The sequence below is a fragment of the Sorex araneus genome, chromosome 5, assembly GCF_027595985.1.
Source record: "Sorex araneus isolate mSorAra2 chromosome 5, mSorAra2.pri, whole genome shotgun sequence".
NCBI classification, from domain to species: Eukaryota; Metazoa; Chordata; class Mammalia; order Eulipotyphla; family Soricidae; genus Sorex; species Sorex araneus.
Window position 1 is genome coordinate 198,856,205 of NC_073306.1, and position 17,109 is coordinate 198,873,313.

At 38.9% G+C, this 17,109-nt stretch overlaps 1 protein-coding gene across 2 annotated transcripts in view; it reads left to right on the forward strand.

Annotated features, from left to right (window-relative positions):
* Positions 1 to 17,109, forward strand: part of USO1 (USO1 vesicle transport factor) — an 80,003-nt gene that overhangs the window by 30,691 nt on the left and 32,203 nt on the right. For both annotated transcript variants that reach the window (XM_055140391.1, XM_055140392.1), the window contains one exon: positions 11,339 to 11,517. In XM_055140391.1, coding sequence (XP_054996366.1) covers positions 11,339 to 11,517 — 179 coding nt within the window. The remainder of the gene's footprint in view (positions 1 to 11,338; positions 11,518 to 17,109) is intronic.

Genomic DNA, 17,109 nt, shown 5'->3' on the forward strand with positions numbered 1-17,109 from the left:
GCAGTTGGACATATGAGTATGGAGAAGAGAGCCACGCTGATGATGGCAATCTTTAGACTAGTCGAGGGAATCACTCAAAGTAGATACACAAGAAGGATAAGCCGAGTACCCAAGGGTAAGTAAGGACTGAGCTTAAGAAGTGCTCGAACAAAGTCTCAGCTATCCCCGCAGTTAGAGGGTAGTGGAGGAGCAGGAATTAGTAAGATGCACCAGAGACGCCTTAAAAAGCGAACATGCAGGCCCACAATCCAGGTCACCCAAGAGCTACTTGGGTGTGGCCCCAGAGCCAAAAAGGTTGAGAAGATGCAGACTGAGTGGCAGGAGGACCACGGTAGTTTTAGGAGGAAATGGGGAAGACAGTAACTGTCTTAAAAGTCCCTGATATATCAGAGAAGAGGAGGCCAGAAATATGTGTGAGATTTAGAATATGGAGCCACTGGTGACCTTGGGGGCAGCCTTTGTGTCAGGGGGCATTGCAGAATCCAAATTGCAATTTCAGGGGGGAGTGGGTTAGAGATGAGAAAATGCAATTAGAAAACTCACCCAAGATTTTAGAAGAGGCAGGAGAGAATTTGAAATATAAAGAAAATAATAGAAAAGCAAACAACAAAATTTTGCACCGTTCATTGTACTAAAAGCTTATATATTTGTCACATGTTTTTGATTTTTTTAAGAAATAAAATGCAATGAAGTTTTAAAATCAGTATATAAGCATATTATAATATGCTACCAACCTAGACAAGGAGTATCCTTCTGAATATAGCTCTACAGTTTGCTGTTTTCACTCAACATTCTGTATGTCTCCTGTTAGTAACACATTACTCTATTCATTTAAAATATTACTATTTGTGCTACAAAAATCAGAACACAGAGAATAAGGCTCCTTTTATGAACTAGCCTTCCTGGGTCTGATCTCCAGCACCACATACAGTCCCCTGAGCACTGCCAGCTGTGACACTAAAAAATACAAAATGCTATATATTGTCATATAAAATGTTAGATATTCTGTCGTATGAATATATTATGCACTATTCTTACTGAGTTGATAATTGGATTGTGCCTATTTTGCTAATATACGCTGTTGTAGTAAATATCTATATGTGTTTACTTGTGTGAAATTCATGTACCTGTACAAATAGAGTCACTTTTTTTTTTAATCTCTAACTGATATTGCCAGTTACCTCTCTTACGTGGTCTCAGGCACCCATACATCCATTAGCAGTGTTTCCCGTTAGTTTCTTCCCATTCCTATTAGCTCTTGCTTGCCAGTTTGATTGGTAGGAGATGGTATCTCATTGAGACTTTATTTCATATCTTAAGTTAATGAGATTAGCATTTTTTGAGGTTTCCTTCACTATATTATCTTTTTACTCCTTTGAATGACCTGCTTTTGTGTAGATTATTTGAACAGGGATATGAGATTTATAATGATATTTCTGTATGTATGGAGGTATCTTTTGAATTCTTTCCTCTGCTAACCTCTTGGCATCCCAGAGGTTCCCATACTTATTTGGCCTTCTTCCCCCTTTCCAGAAAGCCTAGCACCCACTAGGAAGCTTGACAGTGCCCCACTCACACTTGCACCTGGCTACAGAGCCCCAATCATTCCTGTACCCTCTCAGGATGCCATATACGCCACTTTGGGAAATGCTGGTCTGCATCTACATGAAAACCTTGTTTACTAAAAAAGCTTCCTAAGTCTTCCTATATCTTGAAAAAAATCTTCTACCTTAGCTGTCTTCAGTAATGTCTTAACAAATCTTTTTTTTATTCTTTCATTTAAAATTAAATTTGTTGGCTGTTCAAGTTCTAAGAAAAACCTCTGTTGACGTTTTGTAGTGAGTCTGTAAATTAAAGTGAATCATACTTACCATGTTGACTTTTATATCAGTGAACTGAGGGTTGCTATCTCTTAGTTTATTTAGATCTCTTTCATGTCAGTGATCTTTCATAATTTTTAACGAAAGTTTTATTTTTTTGGGTTTGATCCTTGGCATTGCAAAGTAATTATTTTTAATAAAATAATATTTCTAGGCATTATGCAGTTACATTTCTGTTATTGTTGTTGTTTTTCTGGTTGGTTGATTTTTTTTGTTTGTTTTGAGCTACACCCAGCAATGCTAAGGGCTTACTCTTGGCTCTGTGCTCAGGGGTCACTCCTGACAGGCTCTGGGGACCATATCAGTTGCCAGGGATTGAATTCAGGCAGCTATGTACTAGGCAAATGCTTTACCTGCTGTACTGTTGCTCTGGCCCCAACATTTTTATTGATTTTTACTATTATTTTTTCCTATTTAGCAAATTAGTTATATTTGTATAATATTGGTCAGATATCCTTATTAAAGGATGATTAAAGGATTATCCTTATTAAACCATTAGTTTTAATGGCTCTTCCTTTGTACTCATATTTTAAGCAAATAAGAATATTTTTCTTGTCAGTTTTTATACTATTTTTTCTTATAACATTAATTAGAATATTTAGTATTGTTTAATAGTAACTAACTCAATGAGAGTGCTGATACTTTACTATTAAGTATGACTTTTCAAAGAGTTTTTATCACATATGAATCATAAATTTTAGTGAATTTTTCTTTCTACTCCTATACAGCTCATTCTTATTTTGTTTTTAAAATTCTGTGTATTTGAGTGAAGAGATGGTACAGTAGGTAGGATGCTTGCCTTGCACACAGCTGACCTGGGTTCAGTCCCCGGCACCCCTTATGGTCCCCCAAGTACCTCCAAGAGTAAGTCATGAGTGCATAGCCAGTAATTCCTGAGTGCAATTCCTGAGATCATTGTTGGGTGTAGCTGAGAAAAGACAAACAAAAGGAAAAAAATGTAATGCTCTGTGTCTTACTATTTTTGTGTGCTTTTTGGTTTTGTCTGGTTATTTCCAACTCTGTGCTAAGGGATCACTCTTGACAGTGCTCAGGGAATTATATGTGGTACTGGTGACCAAAACTGAGTCGGCCTCATATAAGGCAAGTGCCTTATTCCCTGTACAATCAGATCTCACATTTTTCTTTAATCTGTAAGGGTTGTTTCCTTAAGATTGGAGTAACTGTAACCAGTGTACAAAAGTAAAAAGGGGAGGGAGGTAAAAGAGAGGAAGGAGAATCAGTCAGTGGTGTGTGGTACCTGAAAAAGGAGGAAGGAATGGAATTCACAGTGGACATAAGGATTGGCTTTTAAGATAGGAAAAGAAGTACATCTGCCTTAGAATTGGGGAAGACTTGGTCTATTTTTAAACCTGATGATAAAGAATTAAGTTGAAGGCCAGAGTCATAGGGTAAGAGTCAAAGAGGATGCCAGAGTTGAAGATTATCGAGGAGATTATAAGAAGTCTTTTGAGAGCTGATTGGTTTAGGAAGATTTCCATCAGTGATAAGGAACCCATTGAATATCATCACTATATTATGGCCACACATAATATTTAACTGCAGATTTCCTCCCATTTTCCCTCAGTGCAGACATAGAGAAAGAGAATCAGATAGTTTTTCACAGGCTGAAGCCTTTTCCAGGAAGATGCTGATGAAAAAGAGGATAAGAGAACCAGCATGTTATCTATAATGAGTGGAAAAGTGAGGATCTTTATAAACTAGGTAGGAAAATAATGCAGGAAGGAGCATCTGAAAGGGGAGAAAATAGGGAGAAGTCTCAGAAAAGCCATGGAACAGAGTATGTGGAAGACATTTGAGTTGGAAAGATAGGGTTTCATAACAGTGGAGATTCTGCTTGAAGATGAGCTGAGGAAGTGCTTAGCACAGAAATCAAGAGTGCCAGCAGAATATGACAAGGGAAAGACAACTTTGGGCAAGATGGCTACATTCTTGTTAAACAAAAAATAGTGACTACAAACTTGTTACAAAATGCAGTGAGGAGTGATAAGAGATGCTACAGGCAGAGGGTCTGTGCCTCACAGAAGGGTGTCTAGTTTTGGAGGGGAGCCACACCTGGCGGTGAGTTCAGGGCTCTGAGTTCAGGGATCACTCCTGGTGGGCTTGGGGGAACATATGGTATGGGATGCCAGGGATGCCACCAGGGTTCGAACCTGGGTTCTCTGCATGCAAAGCAAATGCCCTACCTGCAGTGTACTATCACTGTACTGTCTGTGTACTATCACTTGGATACTGTCACTCCAAGCCCACAGAAGGGTCTTTTTTTGGGAGGGTCAGGAACTGAAAGGAAGACGGCCCTGGAGGGTCTGTACAGTCACATTTCGACACAGGGAAATCCCGGGGTCATTCTCACTGGCGCAAGTGCCCAAAAGTTCTAGGAAAGGGGACTTATACTTGGGATGAGACTCATTCAAACATACATACAAACATACTAGAGTTTTTTGAACAGTAAATTGAAGAACATAAAAACCAAAATATCAAAATAAGTGTGTTTTTTGGAGGAATTTTTTTCCCCAGTGTCAGGGATCAAACACAGGTCTCACATGTGTGGTGCATGTACTACAGAGCCTCCTCTCCAGCCCATAGGTGTACATTTCTTAGACGTGACCAAGAAAAACAGAATTTTCAGGCTCTGAAACAGTAGCTAACTTTCAGGGTTGGTAAGACAAATGCCAGTAGTTGTTTGTAACTGATAGGAACGTCAAGGCTCTGAATTCACATCATGGAGTCATGGAGATAGTTGTAGTGTAGGCCAGTCTCTCGGTTTGATCTTCAGTGTCATTCCCTCCCTTTTCCCCTGCCTACTCTGCCAAGCACAGCCTGGTAAAGCTCTGGTGGCCCTGGAGAAACCTGCCCCACAACCCCTAACAAGCTCCGTGGGGTGAGGCCCCTGTTAAAAAATGGTTAGCCAACTGGAAAAGAAGCCTGCCAGTTTCAGTGAGGGCTGTAAACATTCTGTTTTCTCCAGAGCCTTTAAATGATCCTCCTGGCAGACCTTATTAAATGAGACCTATGACTCTGCATGAGAGATACTTACAGAGGTTTTTGCTCAAGGGATGAGGATCCACATGATTCAACACTGAGAGGTAAGAAATCCTCTACTCTGAGGATATAAGACTGGCTTTAAAGTATTTAAAGGTACACCGCAGGCATTTTCAGTTAAATGTAATAAAACTCTGGGCTGAGAATGTAGCTCAGTGGTGCAGCACTTGTTCCCACATCTGAGGCCCTGAGTCTGGTCCCTGGCACTGCCAAAAGTACTCGTTGCCAGAGGGAATACTCAGTGGGCTGAGCAAAGCGTGCAAGAGACCAGGGCTCAGTTCTAGCACTGCATGGTCCCCCAGGCAGCTCCAGGAGCAACCCCTCAGCGCGGCCAGATATGCCTTTTCCTTAACAAAACAACCACTAACAATAACATGTAGGAAAGTTTTAATAGATGTACTTTTCAAAAGTTTTCCCTATTGTAAGTGTGGAAACGTAATTCACAGGCTGTCGAGAGCAGGTTCATTGTTCCAGCACCACACCTGACTCTAGAAGGCCCCTTTCCCTCTACCAGAGTCCCTAGGACCTGCCCCTTCCCTAAAATATGTAAACTTTTGTACATATTTTTCAAGTTGGAGTCAGAACTTTTTCTTTGAGTATCGTCTACTAATTGGAATTTCTTATCATCTTTCTTGCGCACCTCATACCCGATAGGATTTGCATCTTTTTTTCTTTAAATGATGTGCAGGATCTTACTCTCAGTTTTTTTATGAGCACTTTCCTTATTGTTTAGATTACCTGTACTTAAAGTACTGGTTCTTACTAACTTGTTTTCTTGAGTATAAAACAGGAACAAAAACACTTGGCTCTATTGCCATGCTTCTCTGTTTGACAGTTCATGTGAGAGGTAATTAATAATCAGTACAAGCAGCTTGGTAAATATGGGAACTTACCCTTAGGTACTTTTTTTTGTTTGTTTTTTGTTAGTTGCTTTTGCATTAAAAGCAAAAGCCTGATCCATGAAAGAAAAAAAAACTGGTACTGACTTTGTAAGTGAACAAAAAAGCCTAGTAAAAGATATATACCGGTATCTCTCTTTAAAAGTACATAGATGGCAATAGCTTGTGAAAGGTTGCTCAGTATAAATCACTAGGGACATGCACATTAGAACAGTGAGTTATTACTGCACACCTAGAGAATGGTGAAGCCTAGAACAATAAAGCCACCAAAAGGCAAGATGTGAAACTTCATGATGCAGAACTATCCACTTGCTGCTGGTAGGAATGTAAAATGCACGACTACTTGGAAAAATAATTGGGCAAATGCTCAAAGCTTTTTAACTTTTACCCATTCTATTATCCAACAATAATGCTGCTTGATATTATGCAGTTAAGTATTAAATATCTTATTTTCACACAAAAATTGTATATTAAAGATTTTGTCAGCTTTATTTATGATTTCCAAAATTGGAAGCAACCTTTAGTTGGTAATCAAATAAACTGAAGTACATCCAGACAATGTCTGTTATTCAATAATAAAAGTTATCAGAAACCATGAAAGGATATGGAGGAACCATAAATGCATATTTTTAAATGAAACAGGCCATTCTGGAAGGTCAGTATACATTGATCACAACTATATGATTGGCGGAAAAGAGAAGACTGAGTAGAGTAAAAAGGACAGGAATTCAGAGTTAGGGGGGAAAAGGGATGAAATGGTGAATTGGAGCACAGAGGACTCGTAGAGGAAAAAAGAGAAAAGATAGTCCTTAGGTCGTAACTCTGACTTTTGAAGGTAGTTTCTTCTTTTGCTTGAATGTATTGAAACTTACCTACTTGCTTGTCTTCACCTGGGAATCGTAAAAGTTATTTGGAGAACTGTTAACATAACTGATGATCTTTTGCATAGCAGTTTGTAACAGCTAAATATTTTTGAGTTTTTGTGAGCTTTTATTAAACAATTGTAATAGTATGTGACTAGCTTCTTGTCTTCTATAAAAGTATGAAAATAAATTTATTCCATATTACAGATCAATAAACTGATACATGTGGGTTTTTTTTAATGGTATTATAGGAAAAAAACTTCTGCATGATACTGTAATGGTACATACCACAGAGTGAGCCCCAGTGTAAACTATGGAGTGTAATAATATTAATATTTTAATCATTGTTTTAATAAATACCATACGAATGCTAGATGGTAATAACAGAGCAAACTAGAAGGGAGAAAGCATATGAGAATTTTGTTGTTTGGTTTTTGTTTTTGGGGGGGGTCATTCCGTGTACTCAGGAATTACTTTTGGCATGCTCGGGGAACCATATGGGATGCCCAGGATTGAACCAGGGTTGGACATGTGCATGACAAGCACTCTACATGCTGTCCTATCTCTCCGGCCAGTTGCTTGGTTTTTCTAGAAATTTAGATAATCTTTAAAAATTAGCCTTAATTTTTTTTTTAAAAAAAGCAAGTGATTCTTGAAAGCATACAGATCAACTAGTAGGATTAAAGGCATGGGTGTATAGAGGACTCTGCAGCGCTGAGCATCCAGCATCGGCCAGAGGCTTTGCTGAGGAAACATTTGATTAAGCTTCACGTGGTAGAACGGAGCTCTGTGGGGGGCTGTAGCTGGGGAAGCTGCAGTGTGTACTGTCGCTCTAGTGAGAGAAGTGTTGAGAGCAGAGGAAAGGAAAAAGGATGGAAAAGGATGGTAACCCGGAACCCTGAGCATAGTCTGCAGAGAGGCAGGAATCGGTCAAGAAAACGGTGAAACAACCATGCTTTAGAAAGTGAATAGAAATGTGAAGAAATAGACAACAATGTCAAGTGGTTTCTAGAGTTATGTAAGATGTGAATTATTCAGGACCAGAGAGATAGTTAAGGCACTTGCCTGTCCAAGGCTAACCCCAGTTTGATTCCTGCTACAATGTAGGGTCCCCCAAGAACTGCCAGGAGTGTTACTGGCACAGCCAGGGGTAAGCACTGAGCATTGCCAGGTGTGACCAAAACAAAACAAAAAGGTGTGAATGATTCACTCAACAAATATTTGATAGTGATCTCTGCTACATGTACACCTGCTGTTTCCCATGCCTGTCAAAGTACAGAACCAAGTAGGGCATTCATAAATTCCTGTCTCTGTGAATTATAATTTAATGGAGTGCATCATAATGAAAGGAGTAGGCTACTTTTATTAAGTGATACAAACCTAGTCATTGGGTCTTGCCAGTCATTCCTAAAGAAATGCTTAAGTTGAAATTTTAAGGAAAAAGTGAATTGATAGGGTTTGGAGTGATAATAATACAGCAGGCAGGGGATTTGCCTTGCATACGGCCAACGCAGATTTAATCCCCAGTATCCCATATGGTCCCTGGAGCCCACCAGGAATGATCCCTGAGTGCAGAGCCAGGGGTAAGCCTGCACATTTTCAGGTGTTCCCCCACACACACACACACATACACGAAGTAAATCTGTTGGTCTGAAGGTAATTGAGCATAGATTTTCGAAAGATTTTGGAAGATCCAGGAGATCATTGGGAAACCCAGAAAGAGCCTACAGATTGTGGCCGTCAGGAGTCAGAATAGGCTCTGCCTGCCATAGCGAAATGATACTGGTATTGAGAAAGAAAATTCATGTTTTGAAAAATGTTTGTGAATTGAAGTTTCCCACAGGTACTATTGCTCCAGGCCCTTCTGTGTCTTCTTTGAGGAAGTTTTTGTTCATCTTTCTCCATCACCTCTAGCTCCCTTTTGTTGTGCTGTTGTTTTGTTTTTGGAGCCTAACCAGCAGTCTCAGGGCTTACTTTTTACTCTCAGGGATTACTCCTGGCGGGGCTCAGGGGACCATATGGGATCTCTGGGATGAACTCCAGTAGGCATTATGCACAGCAGGTATCCTGTCCTCTGAACTCTCTCTCTCTAGCCCCCTCTTTTTGTGATTTTGTTTTTTTCTGATTGTTTTACAAGTACATTACATATCCAGGTATTAACCCTTTGTCAGGTGAGCACTGGGCAAATATTCTCTCCCAGTGTGTGAGGTTTCTTTTTATTTTGGTCATTGGTTTCTTTTGTAGTGCAGAAGCTTCTCAGTTTGATGTAGTCCTTTTTTTTCCTACCATTTGCTTGGCCAATGGGATTATATCATTGAAGCTACCTCTAGATTCAGTGTCATCAAATGTTCACACTATGTTTTTCTCAATGTAACTTATGGATTCACGTCTGCTATTGAGGTCATTAATCCATTTGGGGTTGACATGTGCATGGTGTAAGAAAGGGACCTTCATCTATTTTCATATATGTGATCATTAATACTGTTGCTCCTTGGTAAAAGATTAGCTGTCTTTATACTTGAGGATTTATGTTAGACCAATAGACCAATCTATTCCATTGGTTTGAGTCTGTCGTTATTCTAGTACCATAAGGTCTTGATCACTATAGCTTTATAATAAATGTAAAATTAGTGAAAGAGAACCCTCTCTTTCTTTTTTTCCATAGGATTGCTTTGGCTATTCAAGGTTTTGTTACTCCATATAAACTTCAACAGCATTTGTTCTGTCTTCTTAAAAATGCCATGGTTATTTTTGTAGGAACTGCATCTAATCTTTGTAGTGCTTAGGGTGGGATTGTTGTTTTGACAATATCCAATCCATCCGCAGGTGTGTTTCCATTTCTTTGTGTCTTCTTTTATTTGTCTTAATAGTGGTATATAGTTTTCTCGTATGTCTTTCATCTCTTTCGTTAAGCTGTGTTAAGCTGATTCCCAGTTACTTGCCTTTCTTAAGACAATTGTGAATAGAGTTTTTAAAAGTTTCTGTCTTGTATTTTGTTGCTTGCACATGGACATGCCATGGATTTCTGTTTATTGATTTTGTAACCTGCCACTTTACTGAGTGTATTGTTTCTAAGAGTTTTTTTTTTATAGACTTGTTAGATCTGCAAATAGTTTTAAGTTTAAGTTCTTTTCCAATCTGGATTCCCTTAATATCTTTCTTGTCTCATTGCTGTGGCAAGGACATGTACTACTAGATTGAATCATAGCAGTGCGAGTGAGCAGCCTTGTCTTGTTTCCTACCCAGCAGTGGGAAGGGAACGTTTTCTCAGTTTTTCACCATTGAGTATGGTGTTCATGGTAAATGGCTTTGGTTACACTGAGCAAAGATCCTTCTGGCTCCCATTTTATTGCATTTTTGATGTTTTTTTTTAATCATAAATGGGTGTTGGATCTTGTAAAATTCATTCTTAGTACATATTGATAATGATCGCATGATTTTTTTCCTTCGTATTGGTATGGTGTATTATGTTGATTTGCATATATTAAATCATCCTAGCATCCTGGGGATAAAGCCTCATGGGTTGTGATCTTTTTTTTTTCTTTGCTTTTTGGGTAACACCCAGCAATGCACAGGGGTCACTTCTGGCTCATGCACTCAGGAATCACCCCTGGCGGTGCTCAGGGGACCATATAAGATGCTGGGATTTGAACCCGGGTCGGCCACGTGCAAGGCAAACGCCCTACCCGCTGTGCTATCACTCCAGCCCCAGGGTTGTGATCTTTTTAATGTATTGTTGTATTCAGTCTCCGCCCATCTCGAGAGCCCGGAGAGCCCGGCAAGCTACTAAGAGTATCTCACCTGCAGGGCAGAGCCTGGCAAGCTACCCGTGGCATATTCCATACGCCAAAAACAGTAACAAGTCTCACAGTGGAGACGTTACTGGTGACCGCTCAAACAAATCAATGAGCAACGGGATGATAGTGACAGTGACAGTTCTCCTTTATAGTGGTGTTTCTGGGTTTGGGTTTTTGGTTTTTTGTTTTTTGGTACAGGGATAATATTTGTCTCTAGAAGATGGTAAGATTCCTGCTTCTTCGATTTTTTGGAAGAGCGTGAAAAGGATTGGAAAGAGGTCTTCTTTAGAGATGTGGAAGAATTCACTAGTTAAACCCTTCTGGGCCCAGGCTTTTGTGTTGGGGAGGCATCTGATTACTGTTTGTTTCTTTGATGATAATTAGTCTGTCCCTGTGCTCTGCTTTCTCTTTATTCAGCCTTAGGTTATAGGAATCTAATAATTTATCTCCTCTAGGTAAATTTATTTCCTATTTGCACCTAAGTATAATTATCTCCAATTTCATGGCATAAAGATTTTCACAGTAATCCCTGATGATCCTTCTTATTTCTGTTGTGACATTTCCCTTGCATTTCTGACTCAGTTTTCTAGAGTTTCCTTTATTTTTTAATTTGCGAATCTCATTAATAGGTTTATCATCTACTTCAGTCTTCTAAATTATAACTCTTGATTTTGTTCATCTTTTGAATTTTTTTAAATTTCCATTAATTTCTGCCTTAAGTTATATTATTTCCTTCCTCTGCTTGCTTTGGGTTCCCTTTTTCTAGCTGCTTAAGCTGTGCTTCTCATTTCTTTCCTGACATCACGTTTCTTAACACTTGTTTTACATTCTTTTTGCAGGTATAGTAGTAGAAGATTGTCTGATTTTGCTCCAAAACTTATTAAAAAACAACAATTCCAATCAAAATTTTTTTAAAGAAGGCTCATATATTCAACGCATGAAGCCTTGGTTTGAAGTTGGAGATGAAAATTCTGGCTGGTCCGCTCAGAAAGTCACTAATCTGCACTTAATGCTACAGGTAAACTGTCCTTAGGCATAAATTTAAGAACTTTTTTTGACAGGCATCTTTTCAAAGAAAACTGTTTAATATTTTTAGAATAGTTCGCTTCTTACAGGTTTTAAAAGTCTCTTACTCTGGTGGAAAGGATAGTATAGCAGGTGGAGTACTTGCCTTACACACAGCTAACCGAGGACCCAGCTTCAATTCCCGGCACCACATAGGTCCTGAGTTCTGAACTACCAGGAATGATCCCTGGGCTCAGAGCCAGGAGTAAGCTCTGTGCACCGCCAGGTGTGCACCAGCCTCCGCCCGCCTCCATCTCCCTTCCTCCCTCCCACACTCCATTCAAAATCAATCTCTCACAACGGAGATTTGCAGCTGTATTCATATAGAAAGGCATGTACCCAGGTACATGCTCATCACTTGACTTTAATAATTCTTAACATCTTATAATTTTCTTTCATCTTTATTTCCTCTCTTGCCTTGTTGAGATTACTATAAAGAAAATCAGATACACGTTTTCTGATAGGTTTTACTAATAGTCTCTTATTTCATTTGAAGTTATTTAATCTTTCTTAAATTAAGGCTTTATTATAAATATTGCAATCCTAAGAGAAAGCTAACATGGAACTTCATTAAAATTGCCTTTTTCTTTGTAAAAGGCACTAAATAGTGTTCTGTAAAATCTAATAGTATTTTATTCTTTAAATAAAGAATGAAAAGCCCCAGTATGTGTGTGTGTGGGGGGGGGGGGGATACTTGCAAATCACATCTAAAAAATGATGTATCTAAAATGTACGAATGCTCTTAAAATTCAGTCTTATCACTGTCACTGTCATCCCGTTGTTCATCGATTTGCTTGAGCGGGCACCAGTAATGTCTCTATTCTAAGACTTGTTACTGCTTTTGGCATATGGAATACGCCACGGGTAGCTTGCCAGGCTCTCCAAGACAGGCAGAGGAATCGAACCAGGGTTGGCCGCATGCAAGGCCCTACCCGCTGTGCTAGTAGTAAGTTTAAAAAAATAAAAGCAAAAATAATGTTCAGAATCATTACCTCATTGAGTATGCAAGTGGAGAGGAGCTAAGAGATAGTAGAGCAGTTGCCTTGTAACCTGCCCATCGTAGTTTGATCCATAGCATTGCATATGGTCCACCTGGGTCACCAGGAGTGACCCAGGATCACAGAGCCAGAAGTAAGTCCTGAGAACTACTGGGCATAAGCCAAACAAAAAAGTTTTTGAAGTATGCAGATGACAATTAGCTTATGAAAAAATGTTCAGCATATGTGATTAGGGAAATGTACAGTAAGAGAATATTCTACACACTTATCAGAATTTAATGTTCAACAATAAATTTAGTAAATATTTGCTAAGATAAAAGCACTAATTGTCAGAAGACGATCATCATTTCCTTGCCTGTAATATCAATAACCCAAGTCTTATTTGTTGATTTATTTATGATTTGGAATCATGCCGGTGGTTCTCAGGGCTGACTTCTGCCTCTCCGATCAGGGATCACTACTGGCAGGGCTCAGGGTGATGTCTGTGGGCCCCACTGGTGACTTATGTGAAGCGGGGAGGAGAAAGACAGTTACTTTCTCCCCATCCATCTCTGCCCTCAGGACCCAGGGTTATTGGGTTCTTGTCTCACTTGCAGAAAAGAATTTCAGGAGTAGATGAACAGTGAAGTAAAAGAGATTTTGAGGGTTTTGAGAGAGAGACAGGCAGAAAGATAGAGAAAAGAGAGAGAGAGAGAGAGAGAAGTAGAGAGAGAGAGAGAGAGAGATAGGAGAGAGAGAGAAGTGAAGAGAGAAGAGAGAGAGCACTTCTCCAAAGATGGAGAAGCTCTGAAGTTTGTCATCTCTGTAGAGGTTCAGCCTCCTCAGGGCCTGTTACAGACTGGTGTCAGGTGGGGTCTTATCAGGCCTTAGTCCCTGTTTTCTGCAAAGTGGGCCTTTACAACTTTAGGGCTCTTACTTTCCAGGAAATTTTCTGCCATTGCCTTGGGAGGGGGCCTTCCCTATCTGCCTGCCTACATCAAGGGGACCGTGTGCATGCTGGGGATCAAACCTGGCTTGGCTCCATGCAAGGCAAGAGACTGACCCACTGTATTATCTCTCTGGCCCTCTGTAGCTTGAATTTCAAATAGAATATTCCAAAGTTAGTGGATAGAACACCCATAATTTTATTTAAGCTTTATCGTAGAGACTTCATGGAGTAAGAGAGTATGGATAGTGGGCTCCCAAATTATTTCTGTATCAGTTAATAAAAAGTTAATATTGAACTTATTAACTCCTTTGTTGATTCTCCTCCTTCAGACTCTTTTAAGTTTACAGTCTTCTGAGATAGTGATTGTAGTAATATTTGTAACTTTCTGAATGTTTCTGAATTGTTTCTGGGTCTTTGAAGTCATTTTCTCTAAAACCAGAGGATTAGCTTGTGAAGTAACAGGCTCTGGAGTTGCTTCCATAGCCTTGATTAATAGTCAGGTGACCATCTGCCCCATTTGGCCAGGAAAGTGTTCATTTTGTAATTACTAAAAGTGTCCTCTTTCATTTCAAGAATGACCCAGTTTAGATAATAAATTGTATAATTATCCAACTTAGAATATGCCTAAAAACTATTAGGAAAATATTTTAGAGGAGAATATGGGCAGAATCTGTTTTTACTCTCAGATTCATCATTTTTATTTTTACATTGGCATTGCACATTTCAGCATTTTATTTGCATTTATTTTATGGTTTAGAAATTAGCAGCAAATAAGCAACCTGGTGTCTTTGCTTCATATCACTTCATTAATAAAGGACATTTCTCCAGAAAGGAAATTTTTAAATGTAGTTTGAGGAAAATGGAGAGAATTCAGTGGTGTGCAGTAAATGAATTTCCTGCCTAACAGAGAAAAACAGTATTTTTTACTTTAAAAAAAAATTGAATAAATAAGGGCCAGAGCAATAATAGTATAGCGGGTAGGATGCTTACATTGCACATGGTCAACCCAGGTTCGATCCCCAGCATCCTATATGGTCCCCCAGCCACCACCAGGAGTGACTGCTGAGTACAGTGAGGAGTAAACCCTGTGAGCATTGCTGGGTGTGCACCCCGCCCTTTCCCAAAAATACAAACCACAAAAATAAGCAAATAAGCTAACTAGCTTATAGGCTTGGAGAACGGTAAATTTAGTTCCTTTAATTTGTTTTCTACCTCAACAGCCATGGGTTGCCTTCTAGCCTCCGATTTGTTTAAGCATTCTTTCTTTATAGGCTAATTCAAGGTTGCTTCAGGTTCTCAATTATGTGCCAAATGAAAATGCATTGTAAATAATAGTCAACATTTCTATTTGGTTAGATACAATGTAATGGGAATTATTCATCATTATATTTATAATCTTGATTAAATTCTAAGCCACTAAAATCTGAAATTGGTCTAGGTGGGCTTATTTTATGCAAATTTTGTAGATTAAATGTGAGAAAAGCATTTTTTTTTTCAGGGGTTTGGTCATAAAACATTTTTAATTTTTCGTTAAATGTTTTGGACTGGAGCGATAGCACAGCAGGTAGGGCATTTGCCTTGCACAAGGCCAACCGGGATTCGATTCCTCCATCCCTCTCAGAGAGCCCGGCAAGTTACTGAGTGTATCCCACCCGCACAGCAGAGCCTGGCAAGCTACCCATGGCATATTCGATACGCCAAAATAGTAACAACAAGTCTCACAGTGGAGACGTTACTGGTGCCCTCTCAAGTAAATCGATGAACAACAGGACGACAGTGCCTAAAATGTTTTATGCTTACTTCTATCTTTAATTTTATTTATTTACTTATTTATTTTTGGACAGATAATGTTAGTGACTCAGGAAACTGATTACCTTTTGAGAGACTCCTTTTTTCATTGTTGGCACTCTTAATTATTAACAATTTACATATATTGAGTCAAAACCTTCCTTGATATAACTTTTTCAAACTTCCCCTAATTTTGCTCTCTGAAAAAATACAGATCCATCTCTTACGATGTTATATATTTAAGTGGTTGTTATTAACTCTTATTTCTAGGAGTATGCCATACTTCCTGGTTCTATGCCTTCTAAAACTTTGCTGGTTACTTATTCTTGTTTACATCAGATGCTACTAAATAATTGTTGCTTTTGTTAGGTCTGTTAGTAGAATGGTGATTATGTTTTCATATATTGGCGTTGGGCCACATCTAACTGTGCTTACTCTTACTCCTGGCTCTGTGCTCAGGATGACTCCTGGCAGAGCTCAGTGATGGCTCCCGCAGTGCTGGGGATCAAATCTGGTAGGCTGTATGCTATCTCTCTGGCCCTATTTCTGTTTTTATAATTCTCGTTCAGATACATACAGAAAAATTAAAGGAAGAAATGACATTGGTTTGGTATTTTAGTCTGTGTATATATGTATGATGTATATACTCATCATATATGTGTGTGAATGTATACACACACACACATATACACACACACACAAGCTTTTAGGCAGAAGAGAATAAGTTTGAGACAAAATAAAACAAAATTCGTGGCACTCTTAGTTACAGAATGAACAGGAATCAGTGTTAAATCCCAAAGCATTTGTCAAGAGGCACCAACTTATTAATCAGTTTCTTTTGAGAATGTCTGTTAGGTCAAATGTGGAGATAGCTAACAATTCTGTTTATTTTTCACTGCTTCCCAGATGCTAGGATTGTTAGTTACCTTTAGTTCACCAACAATAAAAATACCACTTTTCAAACCCATTGTAATGTGTATGTTTAGTTTCCTCTTCTCCACTCAAAATCCCCTTTGTTCATAAAGACATTGTATTATGTACCTACTATAATAATAATATTTTGATCTAATAATGATAAGGTTGTTTTGGTCTCTGTTATTTCAATTACTTTAAAATAGTGGGTCACATTTATGTAGCACCTTATTGTTAGTAAAGTATTATAAATATATTTCATCTTGATATAAAGGTACATACATATAATTCTAGTTTTAAATAAGATATATATTTACAGAAATTCTTCTGGGGGGGTGCGGGACGGGGAAAAAAGAAAAGAAAAATTCTTCTAGGGGCCAGAGAGGTAGTTCAGCAGTCAGGGTCCTTGCCTTGCGCACAGCTGACCCAGATTCAGTCCCCGGCACCCCAGATGGTCTCTGAGCCCTCCAGGAGTTTAGACCCAGGAGAAACCCCTGAGCACCACCTGGTGTGCTCCCACCCCCAAATAAAAAATATATGTTGGGTTCTTGTTTGGTTTAGCTTTAATATGGGGGACGAGGACAGGATTAAACCCAGGACCTTACATAAGCAAAACTGGACACTTTTCCCAGAGTTGCCTCCCTGATCCCCAGTATATACAGTTATTTTATTATTCTTTTCAAAATTGAAACAAGCACGTGTTTTAGGAAGGAAAGGAAGCAAGCATGTGTTTATTGTTTATTTTTACTGGGTAATCAAGACTCATTATTCTCTGGCTGCGGAGCTTAGTACACTAAGTATTTATTTCCATAGGGGACCAGTGTTAAAGTTTAATTTAATTAAGAAGAAAAAGTGAAAAAGATGACTGGAGTCCCAAGGAGGAATACCCAGAAATTGTTTTAAAAATTAAAAAACTGTG